This window comes from Telopea speciosissima, chromosome 11 (assembly GCF_018873765.1).
Source record: "Telopea speciosissima isolate NSW1024214 ecotype Mountain lineage chromosome 11, Tspe_v1, whole genome shotgun sequence".
NCBI lineage: Eukaryota > Viridiplantae > Streptophyta > Magnoliopsida > Proteales > Proteaceae > Telopea > Telopea speciosissima.
Window position 1 is genome coordinate 55,041,331 of NC_057926.1, and position 15,841 is coordinate 55,057,171.

A 15,841-nucleotide genomic window follows, 5' to 3' on the forward strand; every position below is an offset into this window, starting at 1 on the left:
GCCAGAAATTAAGATAGATAGAATCAATACTGTGACTGATTTTCATAGGGAATTGAAAGCAATTCATCAGATAAGCCAGAGTAGCAGCCAGAACAGATTGAATTAAAACATTACGACCTGCATAAGATAGGAAATTAGATTTCCAAAAAGAGAGCTTCCTTTGAATGCGCTGAACAATACCACTCAACTCCCTTACTTTAGACCTGCCATGGAAGAGATTAGTTCCCAGATATATGGAATTATTTGTCATTTCCTTTATGCCAATTAAAGAACACAGAGAAACTCTATCAGAGGGGGAAACATTTATACTAAAGTGCACTCCACTTTTGGAAAAAATTAATCTCCTGACCTGATAAGTTAGAGAAAAGATCCAAAACAGCTTTGATGGTCATGAGGTCTTCAGACGTAGCACGACAAAAAACAAATATGTCGTCAGCAAACAAAAGATGAGAAATTTCAGGGGCTGATCTAGCTACTTTAATACCTTGAAAGAGATTCAGATCACGATAAGCTGTAAATAATCTAGAGAGGACCTCCATACCATAGTGGTAATGAAAAGATAAGGACTGAGGGGCCACCCTTGACGGATACCCTTAGAGGTGTGAAAAAAATCGAATGGGCTCCCATCCAATTTGATCGAGAACGAGGTAGAAGAAATAAGAGAAGAAATCATTTCACACCATTTATCCCCAAAGCCCAGAAATCTAATTATTTGGCCTATATTTATTGATACTTCTCTACCTTTAGACTTTTACCTCTCCTTCTCCCCTGTTAATTTAAAATGCCTAAAATACCCCTCATTTTAATGAATAAGTCGGTTCATTATTTTTCTTCTCTTTTTTTTACCTATTTTTATTATTTTTTAGGGTAGGGTTTGCATGCCATCAGTTTTTGGAAAGCTAATGACATGCACCAATAAAAAGTCTTTTCCAAAGGGGAGGAGAGAAGATGACACATGCTGGGTAATTTGGTGACGTGCTAAATCTTTCCCCCTATTTTTTTTACCCTCTCTTATTACAGCACGGTACTGTAACGCATCGTGTGGCGCTGCAGAGGCCATGTGGCACAGCAGGCCTCACATGCTGCACATGGCCTCTGCAGGTGCCACACGATGCGTTACTGCACCGTGCTATAACAGGAGAGGATAACGATTCATCCTGCACTACCCCCTTTCCTCTCTCCCCAATCTGTTCACCCACCCTCTTGCCCTTGCCGTGCAACCCCACCCCACTCTCCCCTATCCTTGCCCAGTTTCACCCTACCTTGATACTCCCCTACATCACAAAGTTTCCGCTTTCCTTTGAAAAAGACTAATATTTTAAAAGGAAAGACTTGTATCAATATTTGTGTAATACGGAAGATAATTAATTAAACTGTTTTATCTGATGTCAAATGTTTAATAAGTAAATCTCAACCTCTCATGTATTAAGATAGAGACGTTTAAGGCTTCCACATTTTTTTTGAAACATATAACATGAAAAAAATTTCAGAAATAAATAATGTCGTTGATTCCATACAATCTTTCGACCATAGAACGTGTCTAATTGCACTAATTCTTAATTTTACTTCTGATGAATTCTTTTCTTGGTCAGAGGTCAGAGAGTTAGAAATTTATTAGCTACAAAGCCCTGACTGGAGGGAACGGGTAAAGGAACAGCGGAAGAAACTAGCGAAAGAATTGTAAAAAGTAAAATGAGCTAAGTGATCAACCTCATAGTTGAAACGTCTGAGGCACAAATATAAACAATATCATTTAAAAAATAATTTAAAAAAAATATACAATATCAATATCATTTAAAAAAATTAAAAAAAATATACAATATCAAGAATATTATTTCTTATGTAACTTCATAAATTAATTTCAATTCGATGTCTTTTTCAAAGAACCATCTTCAATGGTCGCATCATCTCGTTATCTTCATGGTCCAAAATCTGCATCCATGAAAATCATGACTGATCAGTTAGAGTAGTAGTTACTGAGTAGGTAGTAAAAATTTGAAAATTTTCAATTCCCTTTCTTATAATTTTGCTTCCTTGCATCCAAACATAGATTTTAGCTAGAAATTAAGGCTTACGTACATGACAGTGGTAGAGATATCCAGGTGCAGCTGTTACGTTGAAGGGATACGTTCCATTGGTCTCCACCATAGTAAACTTGACGACCACAGTAGTTTGATAAAAAGGCATTATTTTGACTACATTCTTCCATGTCTTCTCATACTCTACTATGCTTACCAATTCCCCAGTTGCATGGGCTGTCACGTTGCATGCCATTGCATCGTATTTTGTTGTCATGCACTGCTTGAACGTATCAACATCCACCAGTTGCTGCACCTTGATCGCCTCAAATGTAGCCAAGTGTATGTGCAATGGGTGATTATCTGGGGTCAGGTTTATCACCTCCCACACCTCGGTGCTACCGATTTTCGGTGTTTCCATCACCGGATCCAAGAAGCTTTTCCCATTAATATAGATATGGGTCGGGTTACCCGATTTTGTGTCATCATACTCATACAATGTTATATACCTTGTTTTTGCCGCACCATCGGTTGTTGCGGCCGGGTAATTCACTAGCTTTGCCGGGATTGCGGAATTATCTTCATCATCAATATCGGACTTTTTATTGGGTAAAACAATGAACTTCATTACTTTCCCATTTAGCTGATCCACCGGGTTTCCTGTCGGGTACGGGTATGGTGCATTGTTGGTCAACACGATCTCTTTGGTTTTGGAGGCAGAGAAGTCTATGACAACGTCTGCACTCTCGGCTGGAGCCAGGAGTATAGTTTGGGTTGTGACGGGTGAGTTTAGGTAAGATGCATCAGATCCCAATTGGACGAATGGGAGGCCATCATCTAAGGAGAAATTATAGTATCGTGCATTGGAGGCGTTGGTGATCCTGAAACGATACTTCCTTCTTTGCACCTTAAGGAATGGCCACACCTTACCATTGACGATAACGGTAACACCGTAGTATTCGGGTTGCCATTGTGGGTGGATGGACGGGTTATCACCCGTTGAGTTGATGTAGAGGGATCCATTTTTGTAGAAGCTCCGATCAAAAACCATCAAATTCCGGTCAAAATTCGACCCGGTTGGGAGATTCCAAGGATTTTCAATCGAAGGGTCATGGATGGTATAAGGTCCGAGCAGGCCCGCAAGAAGGTTGACACGTGTTATCCCAAGAGCGTGATCATGATACCACAAGTTCCCGGCATTTTGGACATTCGGGTAGGTATAGGTTCTTTGGGTCCAGCCGGATCCGGTCTCTTTGAAATTGGAGGTGAACCAGGCAAGCGGGTTGCCATCGACTTGGGGGGGATGGATCCCACCGTGGAGATGGGCCACCGTGGGGACTCCACCATACTTAGGTGTAGCAGTGGTTAAGGTCCGGTCCAACGAGAGGATGTGGCTTCGAGGGAGGTGATTTTTCCACGTCACTGATGTTGATACCCCTTTCAAGGCCTTGATCATGGGTCCGGGTATGGTAGCTGTAGCTTTGGACGTACCGTAAGCGAAAACTCTCGTTGGAGGCAAGTCCCGGTGGAACTTCTGTATAGATACATTATTTATAGACAGAACAGAAGATATAAGTATCCGGTAACCCTTAATTTGAGAGTTTAATAGGAATATGGGGTGGAGAGAACTGATGATGAGAATTGAGAAGGAAGGAAGGAAGAAAGTAAAATACCCATTTCTTCTGGAACATGCCTATGGTGAGAAATCCAGTTACTGCTGAGCCATTTTCCATTGAGAAACCGTAGAGCTTGGGAATTTGTGGGAGTTCATCAACAAACATTTGCAGAGAAGCAGCCACTCCCTCAAGGGTTGCTTCAGTCACCGGAGGTGGTGGGGTTTGAGTGGCCAAGCTACCGTGGATCATGATAGAGAACAATAAAATAAGGACTGCTAAGACTTCAATAGCCCTCATTGATGACCACTTGTTTATGATCTGTAGACAACACTGTTAAACAAAATGATCAGTTTTACAATCAATTCGCAAGATACATGAAACATAAATGGTTACTAACTTCAATTCTCACTGGGTTTCAAGATGAGCCGTAAATCTTAATTATGCTATCCCGTGGTATGGATTTTCATCCTCTCAATTTCAAGTATGGTGCACTGCCCAATACACATTTAAAGTGCATCAAATGGTGTATCACACTTGACAAAATGTTCTTGGCTAAGTGTGGTACACTCTCCACCTTCAAAGTGCATCCGACGGTGGATAGTGCACCACACTTAACCAAGATCATTTTCTCAAATGCAGTACATGTACCGTTGGATGCACTTTAGAGGTGTACTGGAGAGTGCACTACAATTGAGAGGATAAAAATTCTAAGCAATATAGAAGCCAAGTTTGGCCTATGCATGTTAAGTGTGAGAGAAAATGGTGGTGGACGCGTCAGGCTCGGCTCTCCACATAGGTACCCTTCTCCTGAATCTCACGTACACCATTTATGGGGTGTGGCCCCGTTATCCAAAGGTGGATCCCACACCTCATGAACGATGTAAGATCTAGAAGACGGGTACCCACATGGGGAGAGGATGTGAGTAACCTGATGTGAAGGTTTCTTAACCCAAAAAAAAAAAAAAAAAAAAAAACCTTGATCAATGTGAAGGTTTATAAAGATTAGACACCTTCTCCTTAATGGTTAACTTTTTAAGAATGAATTCTACCTAAGTCCTAGATAGTTTTCATGGTCTGGGCCTTGGGATACTGAAGGAAAGACAATAAGAGCTAGATTATCATATATCAGTACCTATGAGAAAGAAAGTGAATATGCAAAGAAGCCAAAGGATGGGGGAGAGGAAGCAATGCGTATGCTGAGCACAAGAGATTGATAATGAATTGGGCTCATAGCTTCAACCCCTATAAATAACAAGCTGAGCATATATGTGTCAATTTGTTTCAGGTAGAATTGATCGATTCGACAGATTCTGATCTATTTTTTAAATGAAATCTTTGCACCTTTAGACAAAAAAGTGTTCTTAATTGTCAAACAAATTTTTACTCTTTTTCAAGTATAACTTCACTAGATAAAAGCTTCCTGCAGCCTTCCATTGCAAGCATTAGACTAAAATAAAAAAAAATACTTTTATTGACTAAGCTTTAGTACTGTATAGGGTAATCATAAGCCATCAATATTCAAACTTCAGACAGAGAGAGAGAGAGAGAGAGAGAGAGAGAGAGAGAGAGAGAGAGAATGACCTGTTTAGTGATATCAAGTAATCTTATGTATTTTTCTGTTTCCATTTTTCTTTTTGAAATAGTTTTTACCTTCTTCATACTTTTCTTTGTTTGGACTTAGACCAGATCCTTCTTATAGTAATCCTCGAATTCAAAATTTTGAGAGTTCATTCTGATCAAGAAAACCATTCCATGGTTAAGAGTATGCTTGAAGTAAAATGAAATTTTGACTTACTTGAACAATTTAAACAATCCATTGACACAGTTAGCCAAAAAAGGTTCTGGAACACAGATTGGGATTAGTGTGAATGAAGGATTAATTCTCCCAAATCATCTTATTGCCAGTGGTTGTTATAATGAGCCCAACTGCTTAATTCCTCGATGGCTTTTAATTTGACGCGTTTCTTATTAAAAGAATTAATGTGAACAGCCAAAAGTTTTTATCTAATTTTGGACGCTTAGCAATTGGTTGATGAGCAACAACACAAATGCTTAATTGTTTATCCCAATCTTTTACCGAATAAAGTAATAAACTATGATTTTCAAAGCTTAATTAATATATTAGCATCAACAGTACATGTTTTATACATGGCTAAATATATTCAACATTGAGACAAATTTTGGGGGAAAAGAATTTTGGGCTTAGTTGAATATATTAATTATTCACAAAAAATAAAAAAAATACATTGAATATTGAAACAAATTTGTTCACTCCTTTGGACCGAGTTTCTCCATACAAGGGGTTAAGGGAGAATCCCTTGCCCATGGCGATCGGGACTCTTAGATGATCAAAGGGAAGATCAAGTATTTTCGAATTCATCAATAGGAAGTGAGAATTTATTTTTGATATAATATTAAACAACGATTAAGTGAGGGGATGGATGAGCCTAAAATTATCTCCTCCAGTTCACTGCTTGGCCTAGTTCCCCCAGTGCATGTAATAAGGTGGGGTGGATCCCACCTAGGCAGAGTGTTTGGGTATGGGTAGGGTGATTATTATGCCCCCCTTATTATAGGCACTGGAGGAACTGAGCCGGGCAAGGAACTGGAGGGGACAAAGATCCATAGTTGAGCACGAATCAGCTGCGTGTAGGGAGAGAGTAATTATTCTTCATGTACAGTTGTCTTTACTTAGCAATCTGTATTTACCCTCTGTAGAGACTTAGGCTTCATTACTTTTTTGTTTGGAGAGTACGTATCTCTCTTTCTCTCTTCCCCAAAATTCTAATTCATGGCTTCTCATGGTTTTAGTGCATGGTATCAGAACGAGGATCGGTCAATTTGGAAATCGATATGGTATTGGCATAGATCCGCAATATCGGACAAACTACCCCGATTCTCCTTGAAAAAATGATTTTTTTGATCATTTTACCTGTTTTCTGTACCGTGTCACAGATATAGTATCGGGATTGGCAAGATACAAAACCAATACGGATCACCCGATACGGGCAATCCGATACCGATACATAGAACCATGTAGCTTCTGCTGCAACTCATCCCATCCTTCACTTCTCTCTCAAACCTTCTTTTAACCCCTGTCTCTCTTGCTCGGATACATGTCATATTTTGGCTCTCCACTTTATGAGGAATGAGTCAGCTTCTCCGTGTCAGGTGAATGTGAAATTAGGTTATTAGATCTCAAATTATATTACCCGTCATTTTGTGAGGGCAAAGAAAGTAAGGTTACAAACATCAGCAATCTTGTTTCAATAGTTTTTCTTAGAAAATAGAACTATTATTAGTAAAGTTTATTTTGCTGCTAGTTATCTTTTGAAGAAAAGTTCTCTTTCCTCTGCTACGTCAGATAACCGTTGATGTGGCACGAGAGATTCCCCAACATTGGCAGTGAGGGAAACCCTCTCCCAATATCAGATAATATGAAAATTTTAGAAATATATATTATTTGGTATAAGTTCCTTGATTCCTTCAAATATAATTGTACATTTTTTTTTTCCAATTTAAATTATGGAATACTAATTATACAGCTTAAATAATCCTTATCCAATGTGCAACTTTGTTTTTTGGATCGATAATATCAAATTTATACGAAAGAAAGAAAGAACTGTATAACTAACAAAGAGGAAACCCTAAAAGCCCTCGAAGGACAGACCCATCTAGAGGCTAAGGGACCCCCAAAACCCTTCCACAAGAAAACTAGTGGACGTAACCCAAGAACCCCAACCTCCTCAAGACAATTGTGTGTGGGGGTGGGGGGCAGGGGGGGTCAGCAAGGGTGAACGTTCCATTTTTCCACTAATTACAAGTTTCTTAATGATTTAATGTGCAACTAATTTCTTCACAAAAGAAGGGTGGCCGGGTGGTGTTGGGGTGATGAGGAACATTAATAGATGATGTTTCACATTTACGTAACTTCTTCTGAAAATTTATCCTCTCAGTGGTGTCTTTTTATCTTTTCAAGTGTTGGGTGGACAGTTGAATTCTGAAGTGTGGTGCATTGGACACATTTGCATAACTTCTTTGAATTTTTATCCTCTCAAGTGCGGTGCACTGCCCAGTGCACCTCACTTGAGCATTCGATGGTGGCCTTTTGATTTATGAGTATCATCAACCTTCCTATTTTGAAATCGAAAAGCCCATTAATGATTCTTCCATATCTTTGGTCTATGGAAATAGCGATATTTCCACTTTTTATATTAATAACGTCTGTCTATCTCTCTCCTCTGACGCTAGCACAAGCTATGCAACCAAATAGGAATTGATTCCCTTACTTGGAAAAAGAACACTAGTAATTTGCATAGCGTACTCTAGCACTTCTTTCTTCCTATCTTGCTCCTCCCTCCTATGAAATGACATATCTGACCCCCATTGTGGGAGGAGAAACATAGACACACGGAGGCCCTAGTCTAAACTATGCAACCACACATCGAACTTAATCCCTTACTTGAGAGGAAGAACACTGCCAAGCTGCGTAGCGTATACTATCACCTCCCTATGTCTATCTCAATCCTCCCTCCTATGAAATAACATATCTACCTCTATTGTGGGAGGAAGCGGCCACATACGCTACAGCCGGACATGGAATTCAATCATATCTTTGTCATCATGGTATTTTAGGCAACACATTTGTAACCTATATATCTAGGTGACAATCATTTTTCCCTTTTTTTTTTTTTTTTTTTGATGGAATCATTTTTCCTTTTAATACATGACTCTACATATATTAAAAAATAATAATCAATTTAAAATATAATAATATTGCAACTTTAGATAATAAAAAATTTAATTCATATAATAATCCATCTTTAAATGGTCGACCTTGATTCACGCACTAGCTCACTTTTTCTTTTTCCTTTTTAATAAGAGAGCATTGTATCTATATTCCCCCTAGTGGGATTCCATCCATTACCTGGCTTCCAATCAAATTTGGCCAGAACCTGGACCAAAGCCCATAATGTCCAAATTGGGCCACGAGCCAGGCCCCATCCAGAATCGAAAATTACATCCTTTTAAAACAAAAGAGATCAAGTTTCAATAAAAACATTATTTGAGATACAAATTACGTTTAGAGGAGCAGGTGATGATATTCAATAATTTCTTAATAATTTAAGACAAGGGACAATCAAAAGAAATTAATAAGTTTTAAATGCAACTATATAGAGGTGTCATTTAAACGATCCCAAGAAAAGTAAGAAATTTTATTAGTGGGAGTTTGGCTTCCTTTTCAAAGAACCAGCTTCAGTGGCCGGATCATCTCATTATCTTCATGGTCCAAAATCTGCATATGTGAGAAAACAGAAGAATTCAGTTAGACGATTTGAATAGACAATCTATTATGTGTCTAATGGTCCACTCTAGTGTATGAGCATTAGATTGGACCAGTCTAATATGAAATAGGATAAATGGCTTGATTTAACACGTTTCATCAGCTTTGAAGCATTTTTCGCGTATAGATCAAGATATCAAGTACCTAACACAATCCATCATACGAAGATTAGAGAGACTTACGTGACAATGGTAGACATATCCAGGTGCAGCAGTAACGTTGAACGGATACTTTGAATTCGTCTCCACCAAATTAAATTTGACGACTACAGTAGTTTTAAATCCAGATGCTATCTTAACTACATTCTTCCATGTCTTCTCATAGTTGGGGATGGTTAGCAATTTCCCAGTTGCATGGGCTTTCACGTTACAGGCAATTGCATCATTCTTCTTTGTCATGCAGTTGGTGAATGTGGTGAGATTTACCAGTGCTTGAGTCTTGATTGCCTGGAATGTGGCCAAGTGTATGTGTAATGGGTGATTATCTGGGGTCAGGTTGATCACCTCCCACACCTCGGTGGTGCCGGATCTCGGGGTTTCCGTCACCGGATCCATGTACTTTTTCCCATTAACATAGAGATGGGTTGGGTTTCCGGTTGTACTATCATACTCATAAAACACAATATACCTCGTCTTCACTGCACCTGTTCTTGTTGCTACCGGATAATTCACTAGACTTGTTGGGATCTTCGAGTTATCCGGACGGGTTGGTTTACCCGATGCAATGATGAATTTCATGACGTTTCCGCTCAGCTGGTCCACCGGACTACCCGACGGGAATGGGTAAGGTGCGCTATTGGTTAAGACTGACTCATTGGTCTTAGAAGTTGAAAAGTCAACTATAACGTCAGCGATCTCGGCAGGGGCTAGGAGTATATTTTGTGTCTGGCCTGGGGAATTGAGGTAGGACGCATCAGATGCCACTTGGACGAACGGGAGACCATTGGATAAGTTGAAGTTAAAGTATCGTGCATTGGAGGCATTGATGATCCGAAAACGGTATTTTCTTCGTTGGACCTTAAGATATGGCCAAGCCTTACCGTTAACTATAATGGCATTACCAAAATATTCGGGTTGCCATTGTGGGTGAATGGAAGGGTTATCACCAGTTGAGTTGATGTAAATGGATCCATTTTTGAAGAAGCTCCGATCGAAGATCATCAGGATCCGATCGAATTCGGGTCCGGATGGGAGATTCAAAGGTTTCTCTAACTTTGGATCACAGATGATGTAAGGGCCAATCAGGCCTGCTAGGAGATTGACACGTGTTAACCCAAGTGCGTGATCATGGTACCATAGATCACCGGCAGCTTGGACGTTCGGGTACGTATAGGTTGCTTGAGTCCAAGCGGATCCGGTATCTCGGAAATGTGAAGTGAACCAGGCGAGTGGGTTACCGTCCTCTTGTGGTGGGTGAATGCCACCATGGAGATGGACAACCGTTGGAACCCCACCATGCTTAGGGATGGCGGTGGTGACGGTTGGGTCCCATGAGAAGATGTGGTTCTGAGGAAGGTGGTTTTGCCATGTCACTGATGTTGGTACCCCTTTTAGGGCCTCAATCGCTGGCCCAGGTACGCTAGCTGTCTTTGCCGATGTGCCATATGCGAAGACTGTCGTTAGAGGTAAATCACGGTGGAATTTCTGTATGATATGGAAAGAGAGAAAAAGGGTAAGTTATTGATCATTTAAGCGTACACTAGATGGATAAATTTTCTACAATAGATGGACTTGTTGGAGAATTGATCCATGTACATGCGAGAGGCAACCACATGCCCCTTTTGTTTTTATAAATACTCCTCCTTATTTTATAAATGACAAGACTGAGATAGGTGATTGCCTCTTAGATATATGTGCAATTGCAACTGCACAGAGGAATTGAACTCGAGTTTTTGGATCATTTTTTCCTATCAAATACGAATTAAAATCTTTTCAATTCTTTGATCGCCGAATGCAATGCAATTTGGGGTTGAGAGGTCGACACTTGACAAGCGTGACATCCAACTGTCCAAGGCCGATCGAGTCAGTTTTTTTTTTTTTCAAACTCGGTACTATTGGATGTCACGCCTACCAAGTGTCGACCTCTCAACTATGAACTACACCGCACTGCACTTTTGGGGAATTGGAAAGAATTTTTTTTCCACCAAATACATGCTTCGTTTGTAAATCAAGGGTTTTCTTTGGGAGAGGATTCTCTGAGCAAGAAACACACCAATGAGGAGCAATGACGGATTAGAAGAGGAAGAATTTATATACCCATTTCTTCTGGAACATGCCTATGGTGAGATGTCCAGGTGCTGGTGAGCCGTGATGCATTGAATGACCAAAAAGCTTTGGAATTTGTGGGAGTTGATCAACAAACATTTTCAGAGAAGCAGCTACTTTCTGAAGGGTTGCTCCAGTAACTGGAGGTGATGCAGACGTTGATAGTGATGTGCAAATCGTCAAACTTAACAGTATAAGAACAAGTAACAATCTGATGATACCTCCCATTCTTGTAGTGTTGTTGATTTCTCTCTGTAAACAAACAACCAAAGGAAAACAAGTCAGTTTTATACTATGATCGAGTTATGATACTTCTATTAGAGAAGGTGGTGGTGGTAGTAGAAGTAAGATCATGAAACAGACCTTTGAGAATGAAAATTATTCGGATCGAGAAAGAGCAGATGAGATAACTTGTGTGGTGAGAACAAGAATGATTATGAAGAATTGGCTGTTTGGCTCACTCTATAAATATTCTTTACCATACCTGATGATCCATTTCAAACTTAGATCCATCTGTGGAGATCCAAATTAACTGTCTAAGCAATGTGGTCGGGTTCTAGTTGAATTCTTTAAACAAATTGGAATTTTCTTTTTGAAAACAAAAGATACTAGTAAGCAGCTGCACTAGATGATCCCTTCCCTTGCATTCAAAAGAATAATTTATGGGAAAAATGACAGGAGAGTCCTCACTCCGACCAAGGATGGGGTGAAATGACTGCCCCACCCCTTATGAAAGGTGATAATTGCCGCCACCGCTGTTGATGCTTCTGCCCCTTCTCCCATTGGCCCCTCCCTGTTCTGGCACAGTCTCCCGGACAGAAAACTCTTCCACTACCTATTATATTGGGAGAATGGTTTCTGTTTGTCTTAGAGTGTAAAGTTGTCAGTCGGTGTGGTATCGGTGCGATACAAAAGATAGAAACCAGATATCGAAATCATATCATACCAAATACACTGTATTTTCATTATCGATATCGTACTGGTTCGGTACGATTTTGGTACAATATGTATTCAGTATTGAACAGTTTTTTTATTCGGTATTAACTTCTTCAACCGGGTTTGATGACTTGTTTCACGGGATTTGTTCCTGATCCTCACAACTTGGATAATGCTCTACTCTATTGTATGAGAGAGGAATTGCGAGTTTCATCCTTGAAAACAGCTGCTATGCCATTGCCACCTACAACTATCGATGCCAAGAACGATGGTGGTCAACATGTTTTTCGATCTTCAATTTCACTATTTCCATGTTGTTCATTAATCCATCAACCAGTCATGCATGACCATAAATGCTCATAACTCACTTGGAGCAATTACATATTTGAATTCCAATCAAACCATTCATACAGCCAGCGGTTATTTCTCTGAAGAATCTTTGACTCCTCACACTCGTTTTAACATAATTTTAGTGGTTATGGTACCAAATAAAGTTTAAATACAGAAATTTTAAATTTTTTTTAAAAATACTATGATGAAACTAAATGTACAAAATAAATATAGTTATAGGTTCGCTATATACTCGGTACGGTATAACCTTATAGGTGATTCAGTACGGTATCAATACATACTGAACGATTTCATCTTAGAAAGCGATACCGTACTGAACTGAGAGAGAGAGAGAGAGAGAGAGAGAATTTTTCCATACCAAAATTAACCGTACTAAATTTATACCGGCATGGGTTTATATGGTCGGTTTTAGTTTCTGTATTCGGTTTCAATTCCAAATTGACACCCTTACCCTTGTGTCTGTCTCTCTATAAAATAACCTCTTTACCCCTTACGAATTGAACCGAATTGGAGGTGCTAATTAGGTCTTGCACAGGTGTGGGAGGGTAGTCTTCCTTGATTTGTTTAAAGTGTTTGTTGTCCGAGAACATGGCGAAAGCACGCACGGAAGCACTACATGCAGGTAGGGGTGTAAATGAATAATCAAAATCCATTTCTGTATCCGTGTCGGTATCTGCTTAGCACTATCCGAATCCGTCCGAAAGCTAAACGGATGCGGATATGGATAGGCTATAGTTATCCGAAAAGCTATATTTACATGTAAACGGATAAAATATCCGTATCCGTATCCGTGTCCGTATCCATTTAGCACTATCCGAAACCGTCTGATAGCTAATCGGATGCGGATGCAGATATAGCACTATCCGAGCCGAATCCGATCCGTTTACAGCCCCACATGCAGGGCTGATTTCTCCCTTTCAGGGGGTGGGGTGGTCATTTTACTACTCTCATTGTTTTGGTGCAACACACGCACGCTGTCCGAGAGAGTGTTTTTTTCCCTTTATTTTAATGAAATTGTGGGACTTTAAACTGAACTTTTTAAGTAGGTCGAAGATCCTCATAACTAGCTTCTACTTTTTCCTGCCCTTTCTTCTCCCGCCTTCATTTTCTATACGCGGGTGCGGGAGTGGGTGTGTGGACCTATGGATACTGGACCCATGAGGATCTGGTTTCCTAGTCAAAAGCCACGTACATGACCTACCACTCCATTATTACACAGAATGAATGATGAAGGTTATGGGTTCATAAACACACAGACACACCTTGTTGATGAACAAGATCAGTTTGAATGCAGGACCGGAGATCCCAACTCTATTAAATTCACTTATTAAGAGTTTGCAATTAAGGATCTTTCATGCTTTCCCACTTCCCTAATTCGATCTTCTTTATTCCTAAAAGTTGTTTGGGTTAGGTAAAAATAAGAGATAAATTAAAAAAACGAAAAAAGTGGAAAAAGGATGAATCCCACTTCTGCTGTTCGATCTGCAATTTGAAACCTCAAAATTCATATTCGCATATATCTTTGAAGATTCAAACCTAAACCCCGAGCTATTCGTTGATGAATTGACCAACACATCGTAGGTTAGTACACTCACCATTTCTACTAAATAGAATTGCTTCAACTGGGTATGCCCTGCCTCTGTTATTAATTAGGTCAGTGTGGATTTCTGACTCGGATGCAATTACGAAAGGATTAGCACGTCAATAGGTAACTCGTCAAATTTTTTTTTGTTTTTTTTTTTTTAAATCATCCGTACATAATGGTAAGCTTCTATTGTTTAGAATTTAATTCTCCATATCCACAGTCAACGCATAACTGTACTTAACATAACTTGAGAGATCGAGGAGGACAGCATGGATGATTTTGTTAGTGGAGCTATAGGGGATTAAAATCCTCTCTAATTCCTTGAACGCTGAGTACGGTGCAGTTTGGGGTTGAGAGGTTGACACCTTGTAGCCGCAATATTCAACAGTCGTTGTTTGAGGTTGATTGAGTCATTCTTTTTCTTTCTTCCTCAATTTGACACTGTTGGATGTCGCGCCTGCTAGATGTCAAGCTCTCAACCCCTAACTCTATGGTGCTGCAGTTTTAGGGAATTGAAGATGATTTTTTTCTTTCCATCTACAGGCGATGCAGATCAAGATCATGGCCCTAGTGTTCCAAGCAATGGCGGTCATTGCCTTCTAAACTGCTTCCCTCAGGGGCTAGGTCAAGAGCTTGAGATCCGCAAGGAAGTAAATCCTAAATCTGTAGGAGTTCACAACCAAAGAAATGGAATCTAAAAGGTATTTTGAAAAAAATACTAAAACCTAAGAGGATATTTGTGAACCCAAAGGGAAAGTGATTATTAGATTTTTTTTTTGGCTACAAGCTCGGCTGGGTAATAGGATCATTCCTACAACCTTGGTAGCTACAAATTTTTTTTTTGTTATTGAGTACTTGCATAAGAAGAAAAAGAGTTTGGTTCCTCTGCACGTACCAACAGGTGAACGTACATGTGAGAACCAACCACCTGCCCTAATTTTTCTATTTGCAAGGAAAGGAGGGGTTTTTAGGGAAACAAAATTAAAATCTGATTGGCTCTGAGATGTACATTCACCTGTTGGTACGTGCAGATGATTCATTGCTAATCGGACACTTTTAGCAGCAATAATTGTTAGATTGACACTTATGTCAATTTAAATAACCACTTCTAAACTTCCACCCTTCTTTCACTCATGGTACTTTAGAGTACCACATTACCTTTCTATCACATGGACTAACAACTAAACCAGGGTAATATTTGGATTTAACAAAAAAAAAAAAAAAAAACCCGACTAACCCATGTACTGTCAAGTGACAAATAATGAAGCATCATGTTTCACTAGGTGTAGTTATGCCAAGAAAGGCCCCAAGAAAAATACATATTAAAATTATAATAATTATTTTTTCTATGCAATAGTTTTCCAGTGAAACAAACACAATCTTAGGTTGTGTTTGTTATGCATTATTGGAATACATTTTAGGTCGATTTCACTTTCTAAAATAATAAAAACAACTATTTATATCATCCAAGAATGCCAAATTAACCTAGAATACACTCCAAGAATGCGTACCAAATGCAGCCTTAGTGAGATAACTCCTTTTGGTATCAAGGTTGTCATCTAATGCTTGGGCTAAGACGTACATACGTTATCATTGTCCCTTCCTTCGTAATATTAATGTTTTAAAACTCGTAAACTCGGCTCCAAACTCTATACAGTTGAATACACTTGATCTACATGTATTTTTTGTTTTTTTGGTAGGACACTTGATCTACATGTAGCAAGCAT

The 15,841-nt window shown here is 39.4% G+C and overlaps 2 protein-coding genes across 2 annotated transcripts; both read right to left on the minus strand.

The window, feature by feature from the left end:
- Positions 1-1,878: 1,878 nt before the first annotated feature.
- Positions 1,879-3,931, minus strand: LOC122645951 (multicopper oxidase LPR1 homolog 1-like). Its single transcript, XM_043839373.1, has 3 exons — positions 3,692-3,931; positions 2,080-3,552; positions 1,879-1,932 (listed from the first exon to the last, which is right to left on the minus strand). Exons 1-3 carry the CDS (start codon positions 3,929-3,931, stop codon positions 1,879-1,881), a joined length of 1,767 nt encoding a protein of 588 aa, XP_043695308.1.
- Positions 3,932-8,876: 4,945 nt separating this feature from the next.
- Positions 8,877-11,738, minus strand: LOC122645383 (multicopper oxidase LPR1 homolog 1-like). The gene is made up of 4 exons (XM_043838691.1): positions 11,727-11,738; positions 11,234-11,494; positions 9,161-10,621; positions 8,877-8,930 (listed from the first exon to the last, which is right to left on the minus strand). Exons 1-4 carry the CDS (start codon positions 11,736-11,738, stop codon positions 8,877-8,879), a joined length of 1,788 nt encoding a protein of 595 aa, XP_043694626.1.
- Positions 11,739-15,841: the final 4,103 nt, after the last annotated feature.

What these genes read in the sequence shown, in the direction of transcription:
- LOC122645383 (XM_043838691.1), bottom strand. An exon ending in GCATGTTCCAGAAGAAATGG is followed by an intron (nt 10,622 to 11,233) that starts GTATATAAATTC and finishes CATATCATACAG; the next exon opens with AAATTCCACCGTGATTTACC. An exon ending in GATATGTCTACCATTGTCAC is followed by an intron (nt 8,931 to 9,160) that starts GTAAGTCTCTCT and finishes TCACATATGCAG; the next exon opens with ATTTTGGACCATGAAGATAA.
- LOC122645951 (XM_043839373.1), bottom strand. Translation starts at nt 3,931, where the DNA reads ATGAGGGCTATTGAAGTCTTAGCAGTCCTTATTTTATTGTTCTCTATC. An exon ending in GCATGTTCCAGAAGAAATGG is followed by an intron (nt 3,553 to 3,691) that starts GTATTTTACTTT and finishes GTATCTATACAG; the next exon opens with AAGTTCCACCGGGACTTGCC. An exon ending in GATATCTCTACCACTGTCAT is followed by an intron (nt 1,933 to 2,079) that starts GTACGTAAGCCT and finishes TCATGGATGCAG; the next exon opens with ATTTTGGACCATGAAGATAA.